The 12,973-nt window shown below is 41.5% G+C and overlaps 1 protein-coding gene across 3 annotated transcripts in view; it reads left to right on the top strand.

Annotated features, from left to right (window-relative positions):
* LOC149308812 (fibronectin type-III domain-containing protein 3A-like) overlaps window positions 1-12,973 on the top strand; it is a 59,007-nt gene that overhangs the window by 40,102 nt on the left and 5,932 nt on the right. For 2 of the 3 annotated variants that reach the window (XM_089536518.1, XM_089536519.1), the window contains exons 18-27: window positions 241-359; window positions 996-1,101; window positions 2,829-3,004; window positions 3,627-3,740; window positions 5,376-5,525; window positions 6,188-6,468; window positions 7,613-7,825; window positions 8,491-8,657; window positions 9,207-9,328; window positions 9,761-10,074. In XM_089536518.1, the coding sequence (XP_089392644.1) occupies window positions 241-359; window positions 996-1,101; window positions 2,829-3,004; window positions 3,627-3,740; window positions 5,376-5,525; window positions 6,188-6,468; window positions 7,613-7,825; window positions 8,491-8,657; window positions 9,207-9,328; window positions 9,761-10,074 (1,762 nt within the window). Of the gene's footprint in view, window positions 1-240; window positions 360-995; window positions 1,102-2,828; window positions 3,005-3,626; window positions 3,741-5,375; window positions 5,526-6,187; window positions 6,469-7,612; window positions 7,826-8,490; window positions 8,658-9,206; window positions 9,329-9,760; window positions 12,685-12,973 lie in introns of those variants that run through there. The other variant, XM_089536520.1, reaches the window with a different exon arrangement.

Raw genomic sequence — 12,973 nt, 5'->3', positions numbered from 1 at the left:
CCATGACCAGTTGGGGGATGGTTTATTCAGCCTGGTCCAAGATGGGATATGTTTCTAGCTCCAGCATTTTCAGTGGTGGGAAATGTGAGAAACCAGGGGCCATATGAGCAATACAACCAAATTCGAGTCTTCATCATGTTACAAGTTGTCAAAATGCTCCATTTTAATGTTGCAAAACAAATGTTGTCTCCTACCCCACCCTGCAAGATGGGTTGTAACTGTACTTTATTTTTCTCTTAGGCAATAAATGGGAAACGGTTTATAGCGGTCCCACGAGAGAACATGTATGTGCTCATCTCAAGCCTGGTACTTCTTACAGACTACGAGTTTACTGCGTTGGTAGCGGGGGCCAAAGTCAGGTGAGCAAAGGAGTCCTTTGGGTATATCTTAGTTTAGTTGTAACTCCAAGAAAACTGCGGAGGTTGGTATTGGCTACATGGTTCATTATCATGAGCATCTCATTATTTATTATGTCAGAAACAAAGATGCAAAAACGTTGCTGTCATTTGATTCTTGCATATGAGTAGCAAAAATAGTCTAGTGTGCTTCCTTTATTTTAGTATAAGATAGAACACACATAAGGTTCCCAAGCCCCCATCCAAACCTACCAGACTTTCATAACATTGCTCCACTATGTGCCTTTAAATCATGCCCTGAGTTCACGTGATTGAATTCTTTAAAGCCTGGGTGGCTGAGGGTTTCGGTAGGATTTCTAGCTCTTGGGGCTTCAGGACCTATATGTTCCAGTGACTTCCTTTGGGCAGATCTAGAATAAATCAAACCGAATGAAGAAATACGAGCAAATACACTTAATAGGTATATTAAGCACTCATACTTTTCTTCATGCAGAACTTTTATTTCATTTAAGATTGGACATGTTCTTGATGTGGAGCTAAATATAGCACTTCTGAAAAAAGGCTGTGCCACTGAAAGTATTTGTGAAACACATGCCGGTTTCGGCACCTGTAAGCGAATGTGTGTGTGTTCTTTCCTAGGCATCTGATGTCCTCATTGTTCAGACAGCAGCTGTTCCTCCAGGGCCGTGCCATTCTCTGTGTCTGGCTAGCAAAGCCAAGCCTAAGGAAGTCTCTCTTCAGTGGGGTAAGATCTAAAACCTAGAAAAAGTGTATCTCAGTTTGTGTGTGCATGTGTATTTGTGGAGTTTTATGTGTCTTGCACAAATGTGCAGATCAATAGATCCACCTCATAAAATGCTAGAATGAATTGCAGATACCTGCATAGAAAGGAAGGGGACACAGCGGAATGAACAAATCACTGTGCTCTCGAGCCATGCATTGTTCAGACCAATACAAACTTACATGAGTCGGACATTGTAACACAAAACACCAAACTGGCTAGGTACACAAAGGCAAACGGTTCTCTTTTTACAGGTGAAGACTACTCTAACACAAGGCCAGCCACAGAAAATGTTTCCTCCCATGCATGCACTTAATTTGACTTGCTTTTTTAAAGCCATTGTATCAAAACTTTTTTCCAGACTATTGGAAATCATCAATATATCTGCCATTGAATCCCAGTCTACTATTTATCTGTTGCAAAACTATGCAAGTGAAATGGGTTTGGCAGACAAAAGTCCAAATAAATAAAGATGACATTTGTAAATATATAATTTGTTAGCTTTTTTAAAAATAAGGAAACTATACCACACCATACATTTTTTACATTTCAGTTGCAAAGATGTATCATTACTGATGAGTTCACTTAATACTGAGTTAGGAAAGCCACAGACATGAGAAGTCAAAGGCTTTCATGGCTGGCATCCATAGTTTTTTGTGGTTTTTTCGGCTATGTGGCCATGTTCTAGAAGAGTTTCTTCCTGACGTTTCGCCAGCATCTGTGGCTGGCATCTTCAGAGAACGTCAGGAAGAAACTCTTCTAGAACATGGCCACATAGCCCAAAAAACCCACAAAAAACCATAGACATGAGTTTGCAAATCCTGGTCAGGGCTTTTAAAAGCAAGATCTCTTGGAGATCTCCATTCATAGGGCATCGTAGTCAAAGCCAACTTGGAAGCACATCACCACCACCACCATATATCATAAATACCAGTCCAGAAACAGGTCAGTGGAATTTGTGTTAAAAGAGGAGCTAATTTCCAGGTGTGTGGTATTGGAACCTTTGGAGCTCTGCCCTGGAGCTAGCCAGCTGTTCATAGGTCCTAAAGGCTGCCATCAACTGTCATGAGCAAGTATTGGGATGGCTCCTGGTGTTCTTGATATCTGGCTGCATCCTGACTACAGAAATCATTCAGGTTGGTACTACTTTAACTGCCATGCTTCGGTGCTATGAAATTCTGGGGATTGTAGTTTTGTGAGGCATTTAACCTTTTCTGTCAGAGGGTTCTGGTGCCACAACAAATTATAGTTCCAGTAATTCCATAGCATTGAGTTGCGGCCGTTAAAGTGGTGCCAACCTGGATTATTTCTGCAATGTGGATGCAGCTTCCGAATCTCTTCGCATAATAGGCCAGTTATTATCTTAGAATAATGAACTAACAGCAGATTGCAGCTATCCTATGCATAGCTTCAGTGTGTTATCTGGTGGCAATGATTCTGATGACAGGCTTCTGCATACTAGCAAGGCTGGTCTTTGAATGACAGATACACAGTCTATACCTAAACCTATACCAGCCTTATAGAATGTGCCAGTCCTTACATGTTGCTGGCGTAGCCTTTGAACATCCAGAGTCGGCTCCATGCCCCATTGAGGTGGCAGCCTAGGACTCTGTGGAGACAGCCATCTATAGCTGAGATTATAATTACTTTGAAAACATGGTTTATATGCCTTGTCACTTTATGTTTTACAGATCCGCCGTCCACAGATGGGGGCTCAGAAGTAACAGAGTACATTGTGGAAATAGCAAATTGTGACCAGGATGAGCGCAAACAAGTGTACCGTGGCCAGACACTAGAGTGCACAGTGTCTGGTCTCCTTCCTGGGAGAACCTACTGCTTCTGGATTCGAGCAGCCAACAAAGTTGGGGTATCTGGCTGAGTTTTTGTTTGAAAATAATAAGTTAAAAGATACTAAAATTAACTTCTGGTGCTGTAGCAACAACATGTTGCAAGGTGCCCACATGCCTGTTTTTCTGTCACAAGAAAATGTGCATATTGAGTTCAGAATTTTCTGCATATTAAGCACACATTTGTAGACTTCCTGCGCAACTTTGGAGGTTATGTTGAAATGGCGAACTCTGCTCTGACCCCAGGCTTCTGGGTGGAATTTACTATTTCTAGACTTTTTTCAGGGTGGTAGGATTGGATAGAAAGTGCAGCCCATGGAATGCATCCATAGGATAGTCTCTGCCATGCTGCATCAGTAATAAGTGTGTCAGATCTATGTCAGGGTCTGAGACCTAAGTCTGCATCTCTCATGTCATGGCTCTGCTTTTGGGAGCAGCTCATAGCCATGCAACCAAAGTTGTAAGGACTTAGCATTGAAACAGAAGCACCTGTGGTACAGCCAGAGACACTGTTCAGTCACGAAAATGTTATTTTCTGTATTTTAAATGTAGTTACTACATTTATATCCTGCCTTAGAAACAAATTCAGAATTGGTCCATGTTTCTGTTCTTTCCTGATCTTGATGATCTGTTTCCTTACAGCTTGGTCCTTATTCAGAAAAGGCAGAAATCTCTACAGCTCCTGGACCCCCAGATCCATGCTGTGTTCCCCTTCTATCCTGTAAGACAGCTACATGTGTAGTAGCCTCATGGGAGGTATGGTTTTTTTTAACTCGTTGTCCTTCCTTACACAAGCCCTGCTGTAATATATTGAATGTGTGTTCAGAAATTTGGGGTGGGATTCTCTCATTTAAATAATGGAAAGCTTGTAGAATTGTTAATATACACAGTATAGAATACCTATGCTTTAAAAGCTTTGTGTGTGCAGTTAAATGCAGGATTTTGTTGAGTGGCCAATTTTCTTCTAGCTAGACTTGATTTGGTGCTGGGTTTGGATTTGGGAATTCTCAGTTCATTTCCACAATGAGTCGTTAAGTCCAATCTGCATTGCAGAAATAACAGAGTTTGAACCTTTTTAACTGCCGTGGCTCCATCTTATGGTGTCCTGGGATTTGTCTTTTTTTGTGGCACCGGAGCTCTGACAAAGGCGGCTAATATCTCACAAAATTATGAATTCCAGAGCATTGAAACATGCCAGTTAAAGCAGTGTCAAACTGCGTTATTTAGGCAATGTAGCCACAGACTCATTTCCATGATGTTGATCATGGGCAAGTTCAGTTCATTTCCACTCCCAGCAAAATGACCAGTGAGCAAAATGGCTGGATTATTGTGAAAACAATACAACTGTTTACAAGATAGCTTTTATAAGTGTGTGTGTGTGTGTGTGTGTGTGTGTAGAACTACAAATAAAATGTATGTCTTTATAAATATATATGCTGTATCTGTGCATTGATTCCACAGTACTTGGGGAGTACTGACATTAGGTGCTCTGCCTGAATTTTTTCTAATGTAATATGAGTAATACTTATACCTATCTTGACTAATGTTGGCCCCATACAGACAGGCCAAAATAAAGCTGCTTCAGGTCAATTTGGAGGTATGCTGTTTAAATGATGCATGTGTACTAAGAGTCTGAAAGGTGCGCCAAAGCTGCGCTCCACTCCTTAGGACTGGATCGTGGCTTTGGTGCGGCTTCCGGACTCTTAGGACCCATGCATCATTTAAACAGCATACATCCAAAGTGACCCGAAGCAGCTTTATTTTGGCCTGTCTGTATGGGGCCATTGACTAGTTTGTCTCTGAACTATCCAGTCCACATTGTTGCAGAAGCTGTTCAGCCCATCCTGGGGCATTTGTTATTAGGATTCATTCTAGAAGTAGTTCTCCTTAGCTGGCTGAACTGTTGTGTTTCATTTTTAGAACTACCCCTCCTGGTTTGCTTCTGTGGTAGCAGGACACAAATCCCTTATGTTCAAACTGTTTCCGATTCCAGATGCAGCCCCAAAAGCCTAGGGAGAAGAAGCATTGTGCAAATGGCAGTCTTAGCATCTTCCACAGGAGGATTTTTAGTCTCATTTTTCATGAAACGGTCTCAGTTGCAGCAGCAGTAATAACATAACATTTAAGGATTAGGACAATTTAAACTCTCCTCAGTGCCCTCATCTATCACCAGTGCATTTTTAAAAAGTATTTTTAAATATTTGTGTCTTAATTTTCCTCCTTTACAGCCACCATCGGGGCAGAAAGGTTACATTATAGACTTGACAAGCTTATTTTCTACAAATGCGCAACCTTTTCTGTAGGATTATTTATTAGGTGATCGCTATGCAAACCATACTTCTAAATGCTAACTTTTCATGTTTGCTTTGTTCTGTTTTTCATTTCTCCAAGATCCCAGCATGTAATGGTGCGGATGTTAGCGAATACAGGCTGGAATGGGGACAGGTGGAAGGGTCAATGCACATAATCTACTCTGGTCCTCTTCTGAGCTATGAGGTGAAAGGACTCACGCCCGCGACCACATATTATTGTAGAGTACAGGTATGCAAATCTGGATTTTTCAGTGGTACCTCGCTTCTTTTTTCATTACATTTCTGTGCTCTGAAAGGATGGTTAAAAAATAAGTTCCCTTTGTTTCAAAGCTGTGTTTTGTGAGAAGGACCTTGAATGAGTCATTGGTCTGGCTTTACCTTTCCGTCTCATGCATGCAGGTAATGCGTCATGTTTCAGCCTTGGGCACAATTAGATGTTTCCACTACTCCAAATATAGCTGTTAAGTGGAGTGTACCAAGGCACCTTTCTGTTTTAAGTTGTATATTTCTTTTATTGTCCTGTTTGTGATGAGTTTTATGAAATGTGTATAAAGAGTTTAACAGTTTTTAACACCTCACCACCACCATGAGATACGGCATGAGATAAGGGAGAATTATTCTCTGTTTGTTTTTAACATCTGGATGAGCCACTGTTCTGGGCTTACCTTGTTCCAAACACCGAGGTCACACTTAGTGACTCACTAACAGACTCAGATAAGTCACTCCAACACAGGAGGTATGTTTCTCTCTAGCTGGGAAATTCATGCTTTTTTACACGATACAAAGCACCATGCATTTCCAACATCACTCTGATATGTAAATCTAAGATGGCTGCAGAGGTTTAAGAAATCACAGTCACAGCGTAACACTTTTTCTCCTTCTGCCCTTCAGGCTGTGAATATCGCCGGCGCAGGACTGTTTGGGGAAATAGGGATGATTACAACCCCAGCTTCAGTTCCAGCTGCGGTGGCTGTGTTGCACTTGCTTGAAGAAGACCAGATGGAAGCCCCTCTTCCCCTCTCGACGTGCCTTGCTCTCCATTGGGAAGAGCCCTGTTGCCATGGGGCAGAGGTCTTGGGCTACAACATAGAATATGGGGAAAAACAGATCTCGACAGTCAACCGAGTTACAAGCCATGTTTTGGAGAACCTGCAACCCGACACTTTATACAGGCGAGTGGAAGGCTGATTCCCTATCTGAAGATACTTTATTTTACCTTTTAAATTTCACCATTGAGATGTGTGCTGGAGGTGTCGCGTTGGGAGGTGTGAGAACAGCCAACTAACTTTTTTACTCTGATGGTAATATAGATGCAGGAGTAGTGGGTTTGATCAAAGCAGTACTGATGCGCTGCTAAAGCCTTTTGCCATAGGCCATCTTTCTCATCAAAATTGCCCCTTCCAGTTGCTTCTCTCCCCATGGAGCAAGAAGATAAGAGGGCCTGCTTTCTTGATCCCCTGCAGCTGGGAAAGCTGCTGGCAGGGCTTTTATTAGAGAAAGCAGCTCAGGGTTATGCACCCACACAGATGCTTAGATCGCATTTGCAGCCCCTGCAGGTATATCCAGCTTCAAAAAGGCAGGGAAAGGAGTAGGAGTCTCCCCATTTTATCTGGTTTGATCCTCAGCTTCCATTTAATCCTTCCTTTCTCTTTAAAAGTAGGTTTCAAGCCCTTCTAATACTGTACTGAAAACGTAGCATGTGTTGATTACTTGCAAAAGCAGTGGCCAGACACAAGATGGCACTCTTTAACTGGTTCACTTGCCTTTGTGAAAACTCAGCTTTCAGGGAAGGACTAGCTATCCGAAGGACAATGGGTGCTGCCAAAAATGGCAGCCCCATGTTTGAGTTCTATAACTGCAAAGCATGAGATCACATTGTGCATTCCTACTCATTCTGCAGTGTGGGTTACCGACTGCAACTAAAGGTAGGGATTTGGGAGAAGTGTCTTAGAGTAATGCCACATCTGGCTTCTCCATAAATGCACATTGCAGTAGGAAGAGCTGGGCAGAGGGAAGTCTTTTGGCAGGGTGACTATTTTCAGCAGCAATCCTGGGTTCATCACTGTATTATATCCAACCCGAGAAAAGTACACATATTTGTGGGGCATTTGGTGGATGTATATTACATGAGAACCAGTATGCTGTGGTTTGAGTCTGTCTGAGGTGCTACTTGGAATGCTTTATGTTTATGCTCTGTGTTTTTGTTTTTTCATGCTAAAAGCAGACCAGCACAGCTACCTCTTGCAAAGAACTGGTAGTCAGTAAAGCAAAGAAGCCCAAAGAAATAACTTTGTCAATGGCAATTTTTCCTTTTAGGATCCGAATCCAGGCCTACAACAGTCTCGGAGCGGGTCCCTTCAGTCCCTCCATTAAAGCGAAAACAAAGCCTTTGCCGCCAGATCCCCCACATCTGGAATGTGTCGTGTTCAGTTACCAGAGCCTTAAGCTGAAATGGGGTGAAGGTCCAAGCCGAGCTTTAATTGCCAACCCCACACAGTTCAACCTGCAGATGGAGGATAGGTTTGGCAGGTGAGGTCACTCTGCAAAAAGGCTGATCTGTTCTTGTCCTTTGATTTATTGTTGAGTGAGGATAACTCACTCTTTTTTCCCCTTTCTTTCAAGAACTGTTTAAGGTTTCAGAAAAAGTCAGTTTTCAGGGTTAATTCAGTTTGATTACGGTTTTAGACACTATGGGGAATGAGTACACATCTTCCCTCTCCTCTTGATGGGTTTTATTGTCACTTGGCAGCCACAGGTGACAACCTGAACGCCTCCTTCCACAGAAGGTGATGCAGTGGACAGCTACTATGAAGCTCCATTCTTGTCCATGAAGGAGGAGACATTCAGCCGCACCCTAAGAGGTGGCATCATTTTTTCCTTGTTCTCTTCTGTCCTCTTGTTCTTTTTCTGGCTTCATTATGTAAAGAACTGAGGGAGAAGCTAGGGGTCTTCACAGAAGCTTGCAAGTTCCATGTTGTACGTTCCCTTTCCATGCAAATCCCTCCTGGATGTCTCCTTAAAGACAAGAATCAACCTTCACAGTAATGCACCATTTAACAATGAAACCTAGTCATTTGTTTGTGGCACACAGTTGTTTTAGGATTTAAATCTTTTAAAAAACAACACAGACAGATAGGATAAAGTGTGCTTCAGAGTCATTACAAACCTCTTCCAACTTGCTGCCTCCCTACCAGATTCATCACTGTCTACAGTGGACCTTGTCACACATACAAAATGCAGCGGCTTAGTGAATCCACAACATACTTCTTTAAGATCCAAGCGTGCAATGATGCCGGTGAAGGAGAATTTTCCGAAGTTTACGCATTCAGTACAACCAAATCTCCACCGCCAGCACTGAAAGGTGAGGGCGCATGACACATGTTTGTTTGTATTAGAATATTCTGTCAACTGCCAAAGGGTGCCTACGTTGTACACAGTGGGGATCCAGTAGGATTGTTAAGCATCAATAAAGAGACAGCTTCATACATGAGCTATAATACGCTATAGCAACACGGTCACAATGACTTTCTCCATTTGCCTTCCTGAGATGGCTGTTCCAAGGGAGAACTTTGTTAAACATGCAGTCTACTCTTTGCATACAAACTCATGGATATCTCAGAATTACATACAGATGCGTGGAAAAATATTTTGGATTCCCCTTCCATGTCAATGGGAAGACTGAACGCCTGGATTTCGGAATCAGTGAATCAGGCTCTGAACCAGTTTGGGGAAATCTTGCACAGCCATACTATTCTTTAAAAATGCAAGTTGCACTATAAATACACGCAGTGACTATTGGAGTGGAGGGCATGACTTTATAGGGCTTGTAGTGCTGCAAATGTTAAAAAGGTGTATGATGCTGAAAATGAAATGCCGAATGATTGATTGGTCATGAATTCTGTTTTTCCAGCACCTAAAGTACATCAGCTGGGAGATAACATCTGTGAAGTCGCATGGGAGCCTTTGCAGCCAATGAAAGGCGATGCCATTGTTTACATTTTGCAACTTGCCAGTGGGAGGGAAGTTGATCAGGTAATTTCTAAACTACCTGTTATTGTTGTTACGGGAAACGTTGCTTTTTTCAAGCTTTTAAATAAATTGCTATAAAATGGGTGAGCGGTTACGCTGCATTAGAAGCCGTTTTTGTCCCAGAGTGCATTGGAAGTCAGTGCCAGCTGCCATTTTGGCCGATTGGGTGGCTCCAAGGTATATGTGGAGCAAACTAAATGTCCATTTGTAGACTATGCTGTTTATTAATTAATTTGAGAATTATTTTTTTTCAGAACTTAGTTTATCGTTCACATGTATCTTCCTGCATGGCAGGCGGTTGAACTGGATGGCCCTTGTGGTCTCTTTCAACCTTGATTCCGCAGCTTTAAGGCAACTTTCTATGTAGCTGTTAAAGTTTCTTTAATTTGTAGCTATTAAAATTTTAAATTGTGAATGCTTCCATTACCTTTTCAGGTATATAAGGGACCAGAGACTTCATTCCGCTTCACCAACATGCAGACAAACTGTGAATATCGATTCAGGGTGTGTGCTGGGCGCCAGTATCAGGACTCTACTGGATTGCAAGAACTGTATGGACCGTATAGTCCTAGCACAGCGTTTTCATCTCAGAAACAGGAGCTCATTTCGCAGTGCTCAGACACAGGTCCCGACCTTACGAAAAGTAGGAGGAAGCCGCTGAGCGACGAACAGTTTGCGTTCCTGCTTCTCATCGTCTTTGCGACCGTTGCCATCCTGTTTGCCGTTATCATCCAGTACTTCGTGATCAAGTAAGCGAGCGAGCGTTGAGAATCGACATCATTACTCAGCTTATTATTTTTTTCATACGGAAGTTTATGCCTTGGGTATTTATGTAAATTCCAATTAAAATGCTAGCTGGGAATGATTGTATAAGACACACATTTCCATTTTTGCTGCTGACTAACAGCAAAGGCTGGGTAGGTAGAACCCCTCTCCCCAAAAACTCACCCTATCTCCAAGGGGGCCAGGGATAAAGGGGTTGGGGAGCAATGAAGAGAAGAAAATCCCTATTATAGCACAGTTGTGCATCTTCTAATCAGGGTTTGCTGTTTAAAACAGCTAAAACAAAAAAACAAAAAGCTGCCTTAACACGCACTTGTGATTCTCAGAGAGCTTGACTTTTAATACTCATGGCAAGACCTTTATTCTCAAGTAGAGCAAAGCCAAGGAAGGGGGGCAGGGGAAGACCAGCTGCTTCAACCTAAATCTCAGCCTGTATGAGATACAGCAGCAGAGATGCTTAAGCGTAGATCAGTACTGTATTACAGGACATTGCTAAAGCATACCACATCCGATAATATATTGTAGGCAAGAAAAACGAAACCAAAATGTTAATCAACTTCTTACTTTAGCGCTAGTGCTATTTTCATTTTATTTCCAGTTGCTTTTAAGCGTTGGGATCGTTCCAGTAGTTAACTATCACTTTTAAGAGATGAGGGTGGCAGGTGGTGCCGACGGTCTTTTAGAAAGTATGCGGGGCACCCAGTTTGTCTACGGACCAAGGGACTTGCGTTGGTATGAGATGGCAGAACGCCCCCCCCTTCTTCTTCTTCTATACTGTACATTTCTGAATGAAGTGCTTTCCGTTGTTGGAAAACAACCGTTGGCCCGACCCAGAGTTCACTCTCAGTGCCTGAGAGACCAGTAACACCCTGTGCTTCTGACTCCAACCGTTGCCGCCGCTGCCGCCGCTGCGTTTGCTTCAGAAGAAAAGCACAGAATTTTTTTTGTCTTTTAATGAGAACAAAAAGTGCATTTATGATAAATGTTTCACTATTTGGCTCAAACTGAGCAAATGTTTTTTGTACTATTCTTAACGTGAAATTTAAAGATGATGATGATAATAATAATAATGATAAGATTCAAGCTGTGGTTTGGTTTTGGGTTCTCCCCTCCCCGTCTTCGGGACGCCCTCCTAACGTAATCCAGCTGATCAAGTCACACGTGGAAATGATTTTTCTTTTCTTCTTCTAGAGGGTTATACATACGTTTCGAAGGAATTGCTGCCTCTCCTGCAGCAGTTTCATATTCCATTCTTTTGTGGTTGAAGTCCTCCCCCCCCCCCATCCTCCCCACGTTTTGTGAGAAATACTTCAGTGACAGGTCTGGCTTCGGGTGGAATAGTGTTTTTGTTTCGTTTTTTCCTTTGTTTCCGGGGGGTGAATATCATGCACTACATAGGACTGTTCTTTGTCAAGCCTCTGCAGCAGGTACCTGTGAAGTAAAAGTAATTAAATGTCGTCTTTACATTGTGCTCTTTTTGGAAGCTGGAAACAACCCATTTTGTTTCAGAGGAAGAAGCTCCCGTTCAAAGGCCCGTGCGTTTTGTTACTTTTTGCATACCGACAGGGACTAAACAGCTATCCTTTACGAAACACCAGAACGCTTGCACTCGTGAGACAGTGGATGTAATGTGTAAACTCATCATTTTAGCTCAAGACTTGTCTGTTTCAGACAACCGGACATCATAAAAGTGTCCCTCAACCAGCTGTTAGTTCATAATGATAGCTTATGGTTTGTGGCATTGTGTTTGCATTTCACACCTGGGGGAAAAACACACACACACACACACAAATGATGGTATCATATCACTTACTATCTTAAAAAGTAGATTTATGGTGCAATCTGAAATTAACCTTTTTTTTCTCCTTCAAAAAATGTACTCTCCTTTTTGTGATCTATTTATTTTGATTTTTAAAAAATTCTGGAAACAAAATGTATGTTTGAATGTACTGTTCTACTTGTAGCAGAACTTTTAAGTTAATCATTTATTGTAATGGAATCCTCTCTTCAAGTGTTGGAAAAGAGTTTTATACAGATGTTAGTGTCTTAGTTTGCAGGAACGTTTACAACCTGTTCTCCTTCACTTCCTTTCACACTTCATTTTATACAAATCAGTAGATTTGTCTTCAGCAGATTTCTGTTGCCAAAGGATGTTTTTTCATTGTTAAACTCTGACAAACAAAATGATCGGGGGAAAAGATCTCAATGAATTGGCAATAGTACGTCAGATACGTTTTTGTTTTAAATTGGGTTTTTCTGAATACTAACCAAAATTATGACTTCCTAGAAAGTTAAAAAAAAAACCAGTTTAATTTGTATTTGTAATTGCCACAAACTGTTTATATTTCCAGAAGGTTTGCTGGAAAGCATAGTGTAGAATTTTCTATTTACAACTATACATTCCAGATCGATGTACTCTAGTGGCATTAATGTATTAGATCTCCTTTTCTTCTTGTATTGTAATTTTTGCTGTATTTCATACTTATGTTAAACCTGCCAGACATCGTATTACTAAATTGTAACTATAAATAGATAATATATTTAATATGGTCAATAAAAACACAAAATTGTTCACATCGGTTTTGTGGAACTACTGTGTGCGATAGTAAAAATACGGAGGAAGGAACTTCAACTTTAGCTCCTGTATATATGTACAATAGACATCCGAGTTAGATGAACCAGTACCTGAGTTACTAAGGTATTAAGTTTAAGACAATGAAAATAGTCAAACAAGTCTTGTTAATGAATGATCATGGAATGAAGGGTTCAAACTGTTTTGGGAAGGCCAACGCACCCCAAGAATCAGCCGCTTTTGAAAGACCTTGTGACTTCCAGATGTAGTCCAACATACTATAGTTCAGATGT

This window comes from Sceloporus occidentalis, unplaced genomic scaffold (assembly GCF_023333645.1).
Source record: "Sceloporus occidentalis isolate IW3139 unplaced genomic scaffold, rSceOcc1.0.p SCAF_8, whole genome shotgun sequence".
In the NCBI taxonomy this organism is placed as follows: domain Eukaryota; kingdom Metazoa; phylum Chordata; class Lepidosauria; order Squamata; family Phrynosomatidae; genus Sceloporus; species Sceloporus occidentalis.
Note: the sequence above shows the minus strand (reverse complement) of the source record. Positions and strands in the feature narration are given on the sequence as shown.